The 16,668-nt window shown below is 41.1% G+C and overlaps 3 protein-coding genes across 8 annotated transcripts; 1 reads left to right on the top strand and 2 right to left on the bottom strand.

Annotated features, from left to right (window-relative positions):
* Positions 1-65: 65 nt before the first annotated feature.
* rpusd2 (RNA pseudouridine synthase domain containing 2) lies at positions 66-5,214 on the bottom strand. The gene is made up of 3 exons (XM_089004816.1): positions 4,525-5,214; positions 2,193-2,489; positions 66-2,115 (listed from the first exon to the last, which is right to left on the bottom strand). Exons 1-3 carry the CDS (start codon positions 5,191-5,193, stop codon positions 1,348-1,350), a joined length of 1,734 nt encoding a protein of 577 aa, XP_088860942.1. The 5' UTR covers positions 5,194-5,214; the 3' UTR covers positions 66-1,347.
* Positions 5,215-5,838: 624 nt separating this feature from the next.
* pcmtl (l-isoaspartyl protein carboxyl methyltransferase, like) lies at positions 5,839-12,817 on the bottom strand. 3 transcript variants are annotated; one of them, XM_089004874.1, is made up of 9 exons: positions 12,753-12,811; positions 12,381-12,535; positions 11,102-11,206; positions 10,969-11,000; positions 10,111-10,215; positions 9,894-10,014; positions 8,204-8,289; positions 6,867-7,036; positions 5,841-6,289 (listed from the first exon to the last, which is right to left on the bottom strand). In XM_089004874.1, exons 2-9 carry the CDS (start codon positions 12,496-12,498, stop codon positions 6,277-6,279), a joined length of 750 nt encoding a protein of 249 aa, XP_088861000.1. In that variant the 5' UTR covers positions 12,499-12,535; positions 12,753-12,811; the 3' UTR covers positions 5,841-6,276. The 3 variants fall into 3 exon arrangements, with proteins under 3 accessions (XP_088860999.1, XP_088861001.1, XP_088861000.1); XM_089004873.1 differs by having other exon boundaries at positions 5,839-6,289; positions 9,894-10,215; positions 12,753-12,817; XM_089004875.1 differs by lacking the exon at positions 11,102-11,206 and having other exon boundaries at positions 5,840-6,289; positions 12,753-12,815.
* A 95-nt stretch (positions 12,818-12,912) lies between these two features.
* ccdc32 (coiled-coil domain containing 32) lies at positions 12,913-16,049 on the top strand. Of its 4 annotated transcripts, none has more exons than XM_089004877.1 (4): positions 12,913-12,994; positions 13,227-13,481; positions 13,907-14,060; positions 15,547-16,049. In XM_089004877.1, the coding sequence occupies exons 2-4, from the start codon at positions 13,238-13,240 to the stop codon at positions 15,734-15,736; spliced, it is 588 nt and encodes a 195-aa protein (XP_088861003.1). In that variant the 5' UTR covers positions 12,913-12,994; positions 13,227-13,237; the 3' UTR covers positions 15,737-16,049. The 4 variants fall into 4 exon arrangements, with proteins under 4 accessions (XP_088861003.1, XP_088861002.1, XP_088861005.1 ...); XM_089004876.1 differs by having other exon boundaries at positions 12,942-13,069; XM_089004879.1 differs by lacking the exon at positions 12,913-12,994 and adding an exon at positions 13,129-13,147.
* The last annotated feature ends 619 nt before the right edge of the window (positions 16,050-16,668 follow it).

Genomic DNA, 16,668 nt, shown 5'->3' with positions numbered 1-16,668 from the left:
TGTTGAACATATTTATCTATATCAGGCTTTTCAAAAAAAAAAGAAATAGAGGATCCTGCTTTCACAGGTCATGAAACGGTTACACTTTCCATTCAAATGAAATGAAACATTTTCCTGAAGTGAGTTTTATTTGCTTTTTTCACAGCTCATTTCCAATTTACTACGTTTAAAGTAAAACTAAATAAAGAGAAAACAAAGTCCTCCTCACTGTCCGATCGCCTCACACATCCACTTTCTCGGGATTTCTGAAATTCTGCTGAATGGACGCACTACATTATTGAGTGGCTAAGCATAATAAAATGATGAGCCTCTCCATTGACTCATGTCATACATGTGCTTCAAGCACATGCAGTACTTCCACTTCAGACCTCACCTTCATATACACTTATAAAATGTATTTTGAAATGTAAAATGTATTCTAAAATGTATTTTCATGTATTTTGTTTTTCTACTTTAATTCGTTTTATCACTTTGCTGCTGTGAAATGTAAATTTCTCCATTGCGAGACTAATAAAGGTAAATCCAATCCAAAATAGGCATGGATTGCTCAGACTTTCTTTGACTGTCCGCAACATTGGAAAATTACATTTTTTTTAATGTGGCAATGTTGGGAAGCTTATATTTGCGAGAAACTCAGGTGGCTGAAGAATAAGGCTATGTAAAATGTCGAGGGAAAATTAATCTAATCTCGATACACATTGTTACAAATTTAGTATTGGATTGGATTAGATTTTATTAGTCTCGCAGTGGCATTTACATTTCACAGCAGCAAAGTGATGAAAGTACGAGGAAAGAAAGAAGTAGAAAAACAAAATACAGAAGCTGCTGTAAAGGCAGCCCCTCTCCCGGCGTATAAAAACACCTTGAAAGTCACTGGATTAATCTGTCATGGGAAATTATTTGATTTTTATTCACAATAAGAGACACTCCATACATTGTAGGTGGTCTGAAACGTGTCTGGAGCTGAAACATTATCACTATAAAGTGTCCTTTGTGTCCTCATCTGAATTACTCTGTCATTATGCAAATGTGGCAGAATAATGAAACTCAAAAGCCCAATCATAAGTGGCCAATCCTTTTCACATCGCAGTACAATAAAAAGAACATTTTAATGTGTTTTTTTTTTAATCAGATGCCATCATTTTCATTGGATGCTTGGTGATTTGTAGCATGGCCAACGAATGCAGTTGGTACCAGATGGGAAAGTGAATGATTGGAAGAACAGAAGGCACAAAAAACATGCCATATTTTGGATTTTTTTCCAGTCAGACTAAAAAAGGAAATAAAAACCTCACAGGAAAATTAATCTCATGTGGAAAGCAATTCCTCTTCAGTGGCGTTCTTGGATCAGTCCACTTCCAACCAGTCATCTTTGGCCCAGTCGGGTAACCGTGTAGAATATTCAAAGTCGGGTCCTTTGTAGCGCAAAGCGTGTAAGTACATGATGAGTTCTTTTTGGGTGGGGTCAGCTCGTACGAGCTTGCACTCACTACACAGGGGGTCTGTTCCTGTCCGCCTTTGGCCTTCATGGAATGTATCTGGAAGAGGGTCCTGAGATTTTTTCAGAACGTTGTTGTCACCGACAACATCTGAAGAACATGCCGTCTCCTTCACGGCGCCCCGTGGTATTTCTTGACCAGACTGAGACGGTTGCGTTTCTCCACTCGAACCATCTCCCAGATTATTTACCTTCTGTCCCTCTTGAGACAACACGGCGCCATTGTCAGTTGCATCCAGCACGTGGATGCTCTCTTGGCCCTGATGCTCCGCAAGCAGAGCTTTGTAGATCTCATCATCCGTCTTTCCCACCAATCCCCCTTTTCCCCTGTGAGGACCCCAAGCGGAGGCACCGTAAATGGGATCGTTGAGGATGGGGAATCCCAGATATTGAAGATGCACCCTGATTTGATGAGTGCGGCCAGTCAGGGGCAAACAACGCACCACGCTGGTCTTGCCATTAAAACTAAGTCTTTGGAACACCGTCCGACAGTCCTTTCCTTTCGGGTCCACGCGGCACAGCCCAATTTTAAAGGACACCACCAGGATGGGCTCCTCGCACACCAACTCGCCCTCCGGAAACTCACCTTCCACTCGGCACACATATTCCTTTTCAAGCTGCGAAGGAAAAGCGCAAGGCTTGAAATACTCTCCAGGCACACGCGGCGGAAATGAGTCTGGAAGAAAGAACCTACCTGTCGCTCTCTCACCAGCTGGTCCAGTTTCTGTGAGATCTCCAAAGTCCTGGCAAACAGAAGCACCCCCGAGGTAAGTCGGTCCAGTCTGTGGACCGTGTGCAGCTCCGAGATCCCCCGCTCTTTACCCAGGATGAAAATCACCGTGTTGTGTCGAAAACGGCCACAAGGGTGGACGGGGATGGAAGCGGGCTTGTCAATCACAATGACTTTTCCATCGTCCACCAGGACCTCCAGAGGCTTTCCTATGACGGGGGGCTCGTGACGATGGACTGTATTCTCCATGTGGTCATTGTCCTGCATCAAGGACAAAAAGGGAGCCTGAGTGTTTGTGCATCAATGTGGAAAAAAAGGACTTTTTTTAACGGCAATATTCAAGTGGAACTTGGGATGTCAATCACCCCTTAGGTCATTCCAGCAAAACTGGCGTTAGGATATGCCTCGATAGTTGGAAAAAAAAAAACAATGTACTGGTAGTTTCTGGACACGATTCAACAGTAGCCAAAATGGAACTGTATAGTGCCACTTAGCAGTTTTTTTGACAACGATACTAGTGCAGCGTGTTCTACCGGAAACAAATTCCTTGTGTGTTCTACATACTTGGCAATAAAGATGATTCTGATTCTGATTCCAAGCAAACAAAGTGAGCAAAATGAAATAATTTGTGGAAGGACATTAAGCCTCATATGGCACAGGAAGGAAACACTCAGTTACCATTTTAGTGCTTAGTTCATTGGATTACATTTCGCAAAAAAGTTTTTTTTTCATATAATATTGTGATAATTAAGATTTGAAAAGTGCAACATCCACCAGGGTAATATTAAATTTTACCACAGACTCATGCATAAAAAAAATACAATAAAACAGCGGTCCATGCAATAAACAAGGTGACATTCTGCTACGTTTACAGAGGACGCCGGTCATTTTTGGAAAGATATGCCCAATTCATGTTTAGATCTGAGCATTGTCATCAAATGCTGAGTAGTTGTACTTAATTTGAATGTTATTGTGCTGATGACCATTTGATAAGTGTGTGTTACTTCCGAGTTCAGTGAACGCTGGCGCATGTGAATACCGCTACGCAGCCGCAGAAAAACCTATCTTGTGATTGTAAAGTGTCTTAGAGTTTTGAAAGGCGCTTATAGATGACATGTATTATTATTATTATTTAACTTGGGTTTCATCAAACTGTGTGGTAAACAACAGACCACTTGCACTGAAGCAAATTGCATGAAAAAGCATCATAGGATAAACACCTGACTTCAGCTGTGGTTAAAGTGCTATATACATCAATATGTATTGTATTTTGAGCAGACTCACAGTCAAAGCAAATAGACTCAATATTCACCTATTGTCAAAGCGAATCCAGGGTACAGTATTGTAAATGGGCTGCCCTGAGCTGTGAGAGATAAAATAATTAATTGTGCACTGGCCTATATTTCCAGTTTTGTTTTTTAATCATGTTCAGTGTATTTGTCAAGAACAGGTCAGTTGTACTTAACTTTGCAATCAATTGTTTTTAAACTGCTCGTTTTTGAACATTTAATGCTTTGCAATGCTTTATGAAACTATTGTGCACTACATTTTAATACAATGGCTTCATAAAATTACGATCATGGAAAAATATTTTAAGAATAAAACATTTGTCTTGTTTATGTATATTCGTGATTTTATTGTTTTAATGTCTGACTTGGATTGCATGGACAGTGCTTTGTAGGCAGCAAGGGTTGTTTTTTTTTAAGTGGTCTATCAATAAAAATGGGTTTATTTTAACACTAGCCTTGCTAATACTTGGGATGTCAAACGGAAAGAGATTCCCATTTCACGGTAAGATCAGAGCATTGTCATCAAATGGTGAGTATAATTTTGGTTTTTGAATGTTGCTGTGCCGATGACCATTTTGCACTTGGAAGCCTTTTACTGAGCGAGTTTCTGGTTCTGTAGCCACAACAGGACATTAGTCTTCTTGTGCCAGTCCCAAGCCCGGATAAATACAGAAGGTTGTGTCAGGAAGGGCATCCGACATAAAAGCTCGGCCAAAACAAACATGCAAATCAAACCTCTGAAGATGGAGGACACTGATTCGCTGTGGCGACCCCTTGAAGGGAAAAGCCGAAAGGAAAAGAAGAAGCCTTGCTATTACTCGACTGCAGCATTTTAATGTTGGTCATTATGGTGGTACTTCAAGCATTGTTGTTAATTTTTAGTATTAAGAAATCGTGAGACAAATACACCTTGATGCCTTCCTGAAAAGCAGATTACATGTTTTGGTATGATAATAAAAGCATGCAATTAAGTGCTGTACTGTATTTAGAATTATCATGGCACTGACCTTGAGGACCACTGACAGGTCTTCCACGGGGGTCGCATTTAAGCGGATGCGACCCTCTTTGAGAGCATTCTGGTAGTATTCAATGGACTCTGCTCGGAACTCACTCTCAAAAACTTCCGAGAGGGTCTTCCCAATCCAGCGACCTTTACAGTAGGTCTTAAAGTCAAAGTAATACGGGTGTACTTTCCGGAGGCCGTCCTCGAAATAGTACGAGGTCTCGTCGAAATGTTCCTGGCTGAAACTGACACCAGGGTTGCGTTTCTGCGGAGGAGGGACATATCTCTCCCCGGGATTGAGCTTCTTTCCTCGGGCTCCCCTGCGCTTTTTGCCCCTGGCGCTCACCTCGTCGCTTTTACGTTTGCCGGTTACTTTAGCCTCTTCCACCGCGGTTCCCTCAGCGGACACCGGGCTGCTTTCTTCCACCGGTGTGGTAGCGTCCAGTTCCATGGGACACTCACAACCAAGTGTAACGTTTCCTTGTGTAGAAATTGGCCAAGGTGTGAGGCTAATACGACTGCAATGAGCTCTTCTGTGGAAAATATATGATACAGAACTGTACGTAGCATATATCGTTTTGTTCACTAAATGTCTTGTCGTTTCTCCGCAATGTAAAATTGAGAAACCTGGAGTTAATTTTCCAAATCCTGCGACTGTCCAAGCCGCGTGCATCTCTAAGATATTCTTCCCAACAGCAGGCGCACGTATATGACGTCACCATACAGTCCGAATAAATAAACATGCCGGTTACAATTTGAAAGAGTTACGATTTTGTTTTACGTTATAATGCTGGGGAGAAAAACAAGTTGTCTTACAAAGCTTTTAACTTGTGTTACAATTGTAATGTTTTCAATTAAAGACCGCAGGATTTGTTATTTTGCTGTTTTCCCCGTGTTGTTTCTATATACAGTTTAGAATTTGGTGCAAAAAAAAAATTCAAGGACCACTTCAAAAATAAAATTGCCTAAACGCCACCAAAATGACAACATCAAAATGTTGTACATGCTGTACTCTACTGTACTGTGAGGAATAGGTGTCCATCATTGTGACAACATTATGCTTCTCACTAACAGAAGTGTACGGTCAAAAAAGAAACCGGTGTATGCACAGTTTAATTTTGATACGTGTAATTATATTGCTGTTTTATCATACTTAAAATCTATCTTACAAAATTTGCAATCAAGTTTAACCTTGAAAGTTTCACAGTACACATATTAAACTCAAAGCCACAAATTGAGTAATGATATTTAATTATCAAAATGTATTTGCAACTCCTGGAACTAAAGTACTCAGTCATACCAAAGGTTGGGAGAAAAAAATACAACAAAGAGGTTTTCCCTTATTTAATTTATTATATATTCATAGCCCATGTAACCTACCTATAAAACTAAAGTTCAGTGACAACACAATGAGTATTTTGCTATGCTTGTAATACTTCATTCAGACCAAACCTTTGACTTTCCCACTGGCATTCATACAAAACACACTTTGAAGTGCAAAGTTGAAAATTCACACTGGTTAGGACAAATTCATTTTCCAATCTACTTTGACACCTTTTTCAAGTTCACAGATTAAATTTGGTGTTATGCTCTAGCAAGACAATATGGTGAGGAAAACAACACAAGATACTCCTTTCAATGTTGGGTTAGGTGACAGTTCCACAAGAAAAATTGAAAAAACTTCCTGGGGAAACCAGCAAAGAATTGAAGCCGTACAGCACCAATTTCACCTTCTGCCGGGCCAACCACACTGCTGTCAGAGCTCACCTCTGCGAAGAGAAATAAAGCAATGTGATATAGTTTTACTCATTAATATCATACACATACAGTGGGTAATAAATGTTTTCACACCCTTGTTGAAATGGCAAGTTTTTGTGACATAAAAAAATATTTAGGTCAGGGCAAATCATTTAAACTTTTTTCGCCATGTATGTGACTTATGAACTGTACAACTCAATTGAAGGAAAAAAATAAAACAAAGAACAAACCCTATACAGATCTGATGCTATGGAAGTTCACTGTGGGCGAAGGCTTTTACTTTCAGGATAGAAACCTGAACTGGCACTGCAAGTTGAGTCACAGTGTGCCTCCGTCGACTCTGAACAAGCATTGTGCTATACCAATTAATGGCAATTGACCAAGCAGAGGCCAGTATTTTGGGTATGTGATCTCTCTCATGGGGATTGTTACGTAAAATCCTGCCAATTCCTGGCCCAATGCTGATGACGACATAGAATTGTGAAAATACTAAATGCAAAACTAGCAAAGGTATTTTGGTATTTGGGTGTGTCCATGTCCACTGAACATCATTAAACTTGTGTAGGTGAACATTGTGTTGCGACATACCCAGGCCACTGTCGTCTCTTGTCTGTCAGGGGGACGTAAATCACTCCCATTAATGCTCTTTTGAGGAAGGTGCCGTTAATCTGACGATCGTACTGTTCCAGCACTTGGCTGCCACCACTGGGGCCCACTGGCAACACCAAGCGCCCACCTGGCTTCAGCTGCTCCAGGAGCTTTTACAGCAAGGGGGTGGGGAGGGAATCAAGACTCACATTCAGTTCAATTCAAGCCTATTTTGGGTTTTATTGTATTGTACAGCTGAATTTCTGAAAGTATACACAATATGTTAGATTTTTTTCCAATGGCTATAAATCAAAGTGGTTCCACGATTATTAATTTTAAATCACATTTTTTTTCAGTAGAGTAACAAGTGAGTTTCAGCCCAATCCAGCTGACTTTGAGCAAGAGGTGAGTTAAATCTTGAATAATAATAATAATAATAATAATAATAATAATAATAATAATAATAATAATAATAATAATAATAATACATTTTATTGATAAGCGCCTTTCAAAACTCTCAAGGACATGTTATAGTTACATGATATTTTTTCTGCGGGTGAGTTGCTAGCAAATTACAGTGCACGTCTTTCATTGTGTGTGTGTGTGTGTGTGTGTGTGTGTGTGTGTGTGTGTGTGTGTGTGTGTGTGTGTGTGTGTGTGTGTGTGTGTGTGTGTGTGTGTGAATTTTCTCTCTGTATTTTGGAATAAGTGTTGCAAAATATAGATGGAAAACAGTTTCTGATGCAGGAAGCACACTGAATGGAGCTGATATAAGCAATGCTAATGAGATTCTGACATCACGTAAGTCATTGAGGAAAAGCTACAAAAATAAAGTTTAGAGATTTCATCATTTTGTACTTTTTTTTCATCTTTTGAGGCATTTTTCCCAGAAAATTTGGTTGAAATTCTAAAATTGTACAACTCAAAATTAATTTGACCTGAAAGTTTATCAGGTATTACAGTATTTTCTGCACAATAAGTCGTTACAGAGTATGAGTTGTAGCAGTGAAAAAAATGCATCAGGAAGAAGAATAAAAAGTCCATTATTTTCTGGTGTATAAGGTGTACCCAAAAGCCTTGATTTTCTTCAAAAGATGACCCTGCGCCTTATATGCAGTTGTGCCTTACATGTGAAATAAGATTGAGCCACAACAGGTCTCGCAACTACTGCCAGCAGTCACCGACTCCATTTCGCCCTCGTAGGGGAAGTAATTCGTAACCCCAGCCTCTACTGTAGCACTTATATATGGAAACACACCATTCATTGGGGGTGCGCTTTATACACCGGAAAAGATGGTACTTTCATTCATTGAAGGGCTGCCAAGATGGATACGTACGGCCTGAGGAACGGTAGCCGCAGCTGCACCGACATGAATGGCATCATAAGGGGCACCCTCTGGGTACCCGAGCCTCCCATCTCTCACTGTGGACACAGATATAAAAAATGGCTTCTTTCACACCTGGTTTAAAAAGCAGTCCTCCCTCACCAGTATTTGCATATTCTCTTCAAATGAATGCCGCTTTTTTATAATTCAAATGAAGTTATGATCCTTTCCTGTGTTGTATCTTGCATTTAACACATTCACTGCAATTCAGAAATTTATTCAGGAAAAGAATATGACGATGAGCGCCATCCCTGAATTATTTTGGGCTTTGTTTTTTCATGCTCGGGTGCTGATAAAGTTTTTTTTTCTTTTCCACCATTTCCCTTTTTTCCATGTTAGCACTTTGTTCCAGCTTCCAATGTTGGTAATGCGCTATATAAACCAATATGTATGTCTTGCATTGTGTTTTGGACAGCCACCCTCATTTCAAGCTCATATAACTCCAGACCCATATAATTTAGATATTACAGTAACTTTTTTTTTCTGATGAAAGAAGAGAGTCTAACATTTCTAATGCTGTATTGAATGTTGATGTAGTCCTAAAACTAATATTCTGCGGGTCCTGGAATTCAAGTGACAATGACAAAAACCCTGGCATTGGAGTGGACACATTTTTGCACGTCTGGCAGTGAATGAGTTAATTGACAGTTGTTGAGTCTCTACAACATTTCCACTCTTAAAACCTTGTGCCTGGTCAGACATCACAGGATAATTCCTACAAATATTTTTTAATTCTCTTGATTGAGAACGGTGGACAGATGTCAAAAATCGACCTTGCTGTCGGTACCCCAATTCTTTTTCTTCTTTCTTCTTTTCCTTTTGGCTTTTCCCTTCAGGGGTCGCCACAACGAATCAATGTCCTCCATCTATCCCGGTTTTGTGCATCCTCTTCTCTCACACCAGCTACCTTCATGTCCTCTTTGACCACATCCGTAAACCTCCTCTTCGGTCTTCCTCTCTGTCTCCTGCCTGGCAGTTCAAGGCTCAGCATCCTTCTCCCGATATAGTCACTGTATCGCCTCTGGACATGTCCAAACCACCTCAGTCTGGCATCTATGACTTTGTCTCCAAAGCCGCTAATATGAGTTGTCCCTCTAATGTACTCATTCCTGCTCCTATCCAACCTGGTCACTCCCAAAGAAAACCTCAACATCTTCAGCTCTGCTACCTCCAGCTCTGCTTCCTGTCTTTTCTTCAGTGGCACTGTCTCCAGTCCAAACATCATGGCTGGTCTCACCACTGTTTTATACACTTTTCCTTTCATCTTTGCTGAAACCCTTCTATCACACATCACACCTGACATTTTTCTCCAGCCGTTCCAGCCTGCCTGGACACGCTTCTTCACCTCTTTTCCACACTCTCCATTGCTCCGGACAGTTGACCCCAAGTACTTAAAATCCTCCACCTTCTTTATCTCTTCAGAGCTGACCCCTGGTGGAGTCCCACCTCCACCTTGCAGAGGTTTGATTCGCATATTTGTTTTGACATTTTTTTTTACGTCGGATGCCCTTCCTGACACAACCCTGTGTATTTATCCGGGCTTGGGACCGGCACAATAAGACACTGGCTTGTGACCCCTTGTGGCTACATTGCTGTCGGTACCCCAATTACGATATTAAAAATGTGTTTGTGTCTAACTCACCCACAAGTCTGATGCGTCCTGAGGCAATAAGTTCCGGGTCGTCGGCTTGGATGTTTCTGATTGAACTTTGAACCAATTCATCGATGTGGTCAACTCCCACGACTCGCCCATTGCTTCCTGTCTGCGCATAGGAGAGAGTAAGGCAGTTGCCGAGGGAACGAAATAAGTGAAGCGTCCGCATTATGAAAGAACAATCTGACCTGACGAAGACAATTACCATTCTTGCAAAGCAGGCGGTGAGATAGCCACTTCCCGAGCCCACGTCCAGGGCAGATGCCCCTTCCGTGAGTTTGTCACTCAATAGCTCCAGAGCGTGGGCATGCTGTTAGGATGACAGGACATTGGGGGGTGGGGGGGATTTCATTCAATTGTAAACCTTGATTTAAATCTTGAAAAACCAATGTTGTCAGGGGGACAGAGCAAAAAAAGAAACAAAAGCAAACATGAATCTTCTTCTTCTTTTCGTTTCGGCTTTGCAAACATGAATCAAAAAGAATAAAACTCCAAAGGAAAATGCCTGCGTGGCTTGACTTATGAGTTTAATTACTTATTAATATATTTCAGTGACAAATACACAAATGTTTTTCTTGTCACATGTTTTACAGCAATAATAACTCTCTACAATACTGTCTTTCATTTACAGAAAACAAAACTGTCACAACATAATTAGAACAGATTACAAAAAAAGTAACCAGTACCAAATGTTGTCCAATTTTCAATGAAATCCAATGAATGCAAGCTGGAATGAATTCCAGCTCCAGAGACCACGAACAGGTTTACAGGTGGCATGTTCCCGTTTAACAATTTGGAAATGAAGAGTCAGTGAATATCTCACTGTACAGATAAAGATGGGGCATCTTTATCCGCCATTACAACAATACCTAATATAAAATTCAGTAATGTGAAAGTGGAGGATGAACTCTGAATCAAATGGTTTTAGTGTGTGGAAAAAGAGGCATGTTTGTAGATAATGTCCCCATAATCCAAAAAGTATCTCTTTTTGTTGTTTGAAAAACTTGTTGGTATATCTGATGATGCTACACACAAATAAATATGATTTCATTCAAACTCTTACCATGTGTGGTGCACTGATGGTGGCTCTGAACCCTGTGACAGGAAACATACGGTCACTTTCATCACACAAATGTGTATGGCAAAATGATGCGCGTTGGTGGGTTTGTAAAAAAAGAGCGCCAGCAAACGGAGACCTATGGACTGAGGAGAGTCTGCATATGGATAATCCCTGGAGTAAATTGCTCTGTCTGTGGCCAGCATGGCACTGAACACTCTGTTGCTTTGGATGACGCCATGATCTGAAGAAGCAAATTGATGACAGGATAACATTATGGAAATGCGTGACTTTTGAGCTGCCCATAGAAGAAACAGACAAACAGGCTGCCTTTCATACGATGATGGAAAATATTTACCGTTTTATTTTCATGTTTTGTGTAGAGATGTTGGCTGGACAAACGTGTACAATGAAAGGACATTCAAACCAAATTGCAAGTACGTTAAAACATATAGATAGGCTAAAAATACAAAAGTAAAACGTTGTTTTGTTTAAGCATTTGGCCCATTGCATTTGAAAATTGTAACAACTAATCATTGTCCTGTATATTCATATTTTTCTTTGAATTATTATGATCATGTTCCCCCTCCTATTATTTCATGAGGTGTGTACTGGTAGATGAGCATTTGCACACACACTTGAACGTACTACCAACCATAATATTTACACAACACGGGCAATCCTTGCTTTTCACCAAGAGCCAATTAAGAAAAGATGTAACTTGCATCCTTTGTTGATTTGAAAAGTGTCATGTCGATTTCATTAATTTTTCATTTTTAATGCAGATGCACTATCACGTATAAACACCCACTTTTTGACGGGTTCGGCGTCTCTGTTGTCATATCAAAGCCTAAAGGTAAGCAGTGCTGCATTGGGTTCTGCTGATTGAACAAATTAGCATTGGCTTCTATTAAACGAATGAGTAATGTTTGCTGATATGCGGTGTTTCGTGATGAGATATGTACATTCACCACGTAAGCACACTACTGCAGTCCTTATTATTTTCGTTTATTTGATTGTGTTTTTCTGGTGAGCATCTGTGTGACTTCATTCAAACTCTTACCATGTGTATTGTGTGGTGCACTGATGGTAGCTCTGACACAGTACTGTACTTTCAAAATTTGTAAACATCCATCATAGTGTAAATTGATGGGTTCGTATTTGTGTATGGATGGCTCCACATTCAGGATTGCCGAGAAAGGAGAGATGGACTTCGATTGAACGCAGCTTTTCTTTATTGTTTTATTTCCAGTCTCGTTCCGTAAATTCCGAACGCACGCGAACACACCTTCTTCCGGCGACGCGACAACACCTCCTGCCCTCCAACCAACCACACAAACATGCCAAAGCAATAATAAACTGAATCTAATTCCGACAACAACAATTAAACAAAAGCGTATAAAAGTGACTGAATTTACCCCTGAGTCTGGTTATGAGTTCCTGGTGCGTTTTGCCACTGGACATCCACGCCATGGTACGGGACAGCAGCACGCCCATCGGAATCGCCACGATTGCCAGCCGCAACGCTGCTCGCATCTTCTACAACGAATCTCGCTGAGCTAACATAGCGGACCTATAAAGAGGACATGCAAGATATGGGACAGTTTAATACATTGACTGACTGATGGACAGATACGGGGACGTATGCAAATTCTGCCAGTTTATATCCTACGGCAAAGTTTGACAGTCACCCCAGACTTCAGCAGATGATATGATTAAAGATGGGCTTGTATCAATTAACACAAGCGCTCCCTTAATTGCAAAGTAGCGTTTAATTTCTTTTGGTTTACCTGAGCTGTCACAACAAGCACCGCGACCTGACTTCTGGGTGAAGCAAAATCTCGCCAATCACCTGGCTCGCTTTTCACCGGAAATACCAGTGATCCAATTGCATCGCCATAGATTTGATTGATGGTGGTAATGTCCAATCGCATTGCCAAAAATTTGACTGATGGAAATGTTGTCCAATCGCATATAAAAAATACGGAAACGAGCCTCTGTCGTTCGTTGAAGCGAGGCGATCATGGAGACAGTAAGCGATTAAAGCTCAATATTTTTTTATTTCACAAAAACATAAGCAGAGGAAACGGTAAAGATTTTCAAAAAGGTACCATGTGTTCATATTACAACGAGCTAAATTATAACTTGTTCTCACTTCTGACATCGTCTCATCCATTTTAGCCGCGTATGCATTTTTTTCTTTCACGCTACTCAATCTATCCGATTATTACCACATTATAACGTATGCATTGTCAACATGACAGATTGCAACATAATGATCGACGATTTCGAGAAAAGGGAGATTCGCAGCAGTGGGGAGCTCTGGTCCCAAATTTGTGGCCCCAGCCTACCGGAGATCCAAGCCCAGACCACCCAGGACAACAGAACTGACTTCCACGACTCTTTCCATCCGGTGGGAGGGCACGGCAATGGCCAGTCTGATAGGATACACGCCAACGCTTTCGCCAGTGGTCGATGGGAACCCATGGAGGATTCAGAGACATACATTGCCAGTTTAGGTTTGATTGCGTCGCTTACTCACCCCTTAACCCCCAACCCCATTGATATAAAGCACGTCAGCTAAAGACGGAATTCGAAAACCCATACCGAACCAGAGAAGTGGATAATTTCTCGCGGTACACCGCAAGGTCTCTCATGGCAAACCAATGTGTCGTGCTACAATTGATGGACATTACGAAACGATCACATGATTTTACCAAGAAAACAAACGCGCAGTTTACACAGTGGTTCAGTATTTCTAGCACTTTGAAAAATGTCTGATCAGGCTCCAACGTTTTACTTTAAGTACCACTACTAAAACTGTCGAGTTCCCCAACTAGTATTGACTTCAATGGTCTTTAAAATTAAAAGTATAAGTAAATTAAAAGTATATTTAATACTATTTGTAAGTTGTGAAAACATTTTTTTCCCTTTTTTGTCTCAGAAAATCGCCTGAAAAAGCTCAAAGGTCAGTCCAGTGACGTCACCTCCAAGGACATGCTACGCTCCTTGTCTCAAGCCAAGAAGGAATGCTGGGATAGATTCCTGCATGACTCTGAAGCGTCTGAGATCTTCCAGAGCAACAACATGGATGAAAGGTATAAAGGTTAAAGTCAGATACAGAATCCTACCTGCCAACTTCTCCAGTTTTGTCATAATGACTACGGTTTTCATTATCCCATTCCGGGTTATGGTTTATTAATGAAAATTATGGTTTCCAATAAAAACAATAAGTCAAAAGGGGCGGCCCGGTAGTCGAGTGGTTAGCACATTGGCTTCACAGTGCAGAGGTCGCCGGTTCGCGTCCCGGTCCTACCTCCCTGTGTGGAGTTTGCATGTTCTCCAGGTTCTCCGGTTTCCTCCCACACTCCAAAAACATGCATGGCAGGCAGATTGACCACTCCAAATTGTCCCTAGGTGTGAGAGTGACTGTTGTATGTCTTTGTGTGCCCTGCGATTGGCTGGCAACCAATTCAGGGTGTCCCCCGCCTCGTGCCCGAAGACAGCTGAGATAGGCTCCAGCAACCCCCGCGACCCTAATGAGGAATAAGCGGTACGGAAAATGAGATGAGATGAGAATAAGTCAAAAATCGTCAAAATAGTAAATACCCAACGTTCATTCAAAACACGAGATCGCGAAGGATCCTATCTAAATTTAGAACAGGCGACCGGCACAGCTATTAGCATCCTTAAAATGAATTGCGCACGTGCACGCTATGGGTCATTCCTGTAATCAAGAGTCAAGAGTTAGCATCGTTTTTATCATGTACATAATGGCATCTGCCGAAGAAAAAGCAACACAAAGTGTGAAATCTAAAAGGAAACTACAGTCGTTTTGTGAGGAATACTCCCAATCATTTCCAGGAGTTATACTTTGGTCATGAAAAGGTGAACGCGTATAATGTTAATGTGGATATCTTTCAAATTTGAGTATGTTGATAGCTATTTTTTGTCACCCCGTGTTATATATTTGAAGTTACTAACAATTTCTTACAATTCATTGCACTTTCCAAACAAGATTGATTATTAAATGTTTGGTTGATTGTAAAATATTTCTGTTTTGTTTTCTTAAAATAGTAGCAAACATGATCTTTTCATGATTGATACCAGAGTGTTTTACGAGGCTTTTCTGGTTTCAGAAGTTGGCAGGCATTCAGTATTCTCATTGCAATAACATGACAATATTATGTGATGTCAATTCCAGTAGACAGCTGATGGCAGGGTGGTGTCAAATTGGCTTTGCCATGAGAAGGATAAAAATGAATGGATTGATCTTATTTTTTATTCCCCAATAAAATATTAATCAGAACACTGCTTTTAAGCCAGGCGCCGCACAGAGATATATTTTTGCGAAGAACATTTGAGCCTTCCACTTTAAGGGCTGATCCAGTCAGTCATACGGGCACATCGCTTGGACTGGGTCTGTTGATAATAATTTGATATTGATCATGATTAGAATGATATTTTGGTCTGTGTCACAATTGAGCAAGAACATGCTATTTGTCCTTCGAAATGAATCATCATTTAAGTGTTTAGATTAAATACACATACATATACAGTTGACTTGTGTGCCACTTTGTGCAGTGCCGTCGAACACTTTAAGAGATGGCTGGTTCCAGAGAAAGTGGCCATCAGTGCTGAGGAACTGGAATATCTACTTCGGCCAGCTGAGAGCAAGGGACCCGCCCAAGTGGACCAGCAAGTGGGACACGGGGATGCGGAGGAAGAGCGTCACAACACTGTGGAAGAAGACGCTCACAGTCCTGAGAAATGACACTCAAAACAAAAACAGTCAAATACAGTATGCCAAAAACGGCTTTCGTGGGTCATCGGCTGCTCTTTCTGTTCTATAGTCCTTGTTGATTTTGTCTGTGCTAATTGTATTTTTTATCTCCAGGAGTTATTTTTGATGCCATTTGTGTCTCTTAGAATGCTCCGCCTTCAAGAATGCTAATGAAGGAACACCTGCAGAATGAAAATGTAAAAATGATGCAATGAGGATCCATATGAAGGTGTACGTTCACGTTTACCCCGCATCACAATGATGTTTGACCAATGTTTTCAATAAAAAAAGATACACGTCTTTATCAGTATTCTTGTAGTGATATGCATACATTTTAATTTTAGTATGTTTACTCTTTGAAAACGTTGGAATGGCTTTCAATTTGTGGTGTGTGAAAATGATTTCAACAATCACCTCAGTACATTATGTGGCACTGGTTGATTGACTCAATTCTAGAGACTGAGGGACAAGAACTGGACAAAGGAATCGGTTTAGGCAGATGAGCAAAACCGTTTTTTTTTTTTCCCCCAATCGGTTTGACCAGACATCTGTCAACCAGTATTCCCCACCCCATACCACCTCCTCTCACGACCAGCTTCCAACACCAAACCACTGCCCCCTCAACAAACCCTCCACGCCCAACCATCCACCACTTGTGAGCTCGTCCGTTGACCCACTGCAGTTTTCCACCCAGCTTGGCATCGGCGTGGAGGATGCCATCATCTACTTTCTGCGCTGTGAGGACCACGTTCTTGGATTTCTCCAATGACTTCAACACCATCCAGCCCAACCTGCTAGGGGACAAGATGAGTGGACCAGAACCTCATATGGACGACAGATTATCTCACAAGGGCGGTGAGTCTTACAGGCTTCTCTGCAGCACTGAGGCACTGCAGGGGATGACTGTCCTGGCTCCATCCCTG

The sequence above is a fragment of the Hippocampus bargibanti genome, linkage group LG09 (genome assembly GCF_051943395.1).
Source record: "Hippocampus bargibanti isolate YZ-2025 linkage group LG09, ASM5194339v1, whole genome shotgun sequence".
In the NCBI taxonomy this organism is placed as follows: domain Eukaryota; kingdom Metazoa; phylum Chordata; class Actinopteri; order Syngnathiformes; family Syngnathidae; genus Hippocampus; species Hippocampus bargibanti.
Note: the sequence above shows the minus strand (reverse complement) of the source record. Positions and strands in the feature narration are given on the sequence as shown.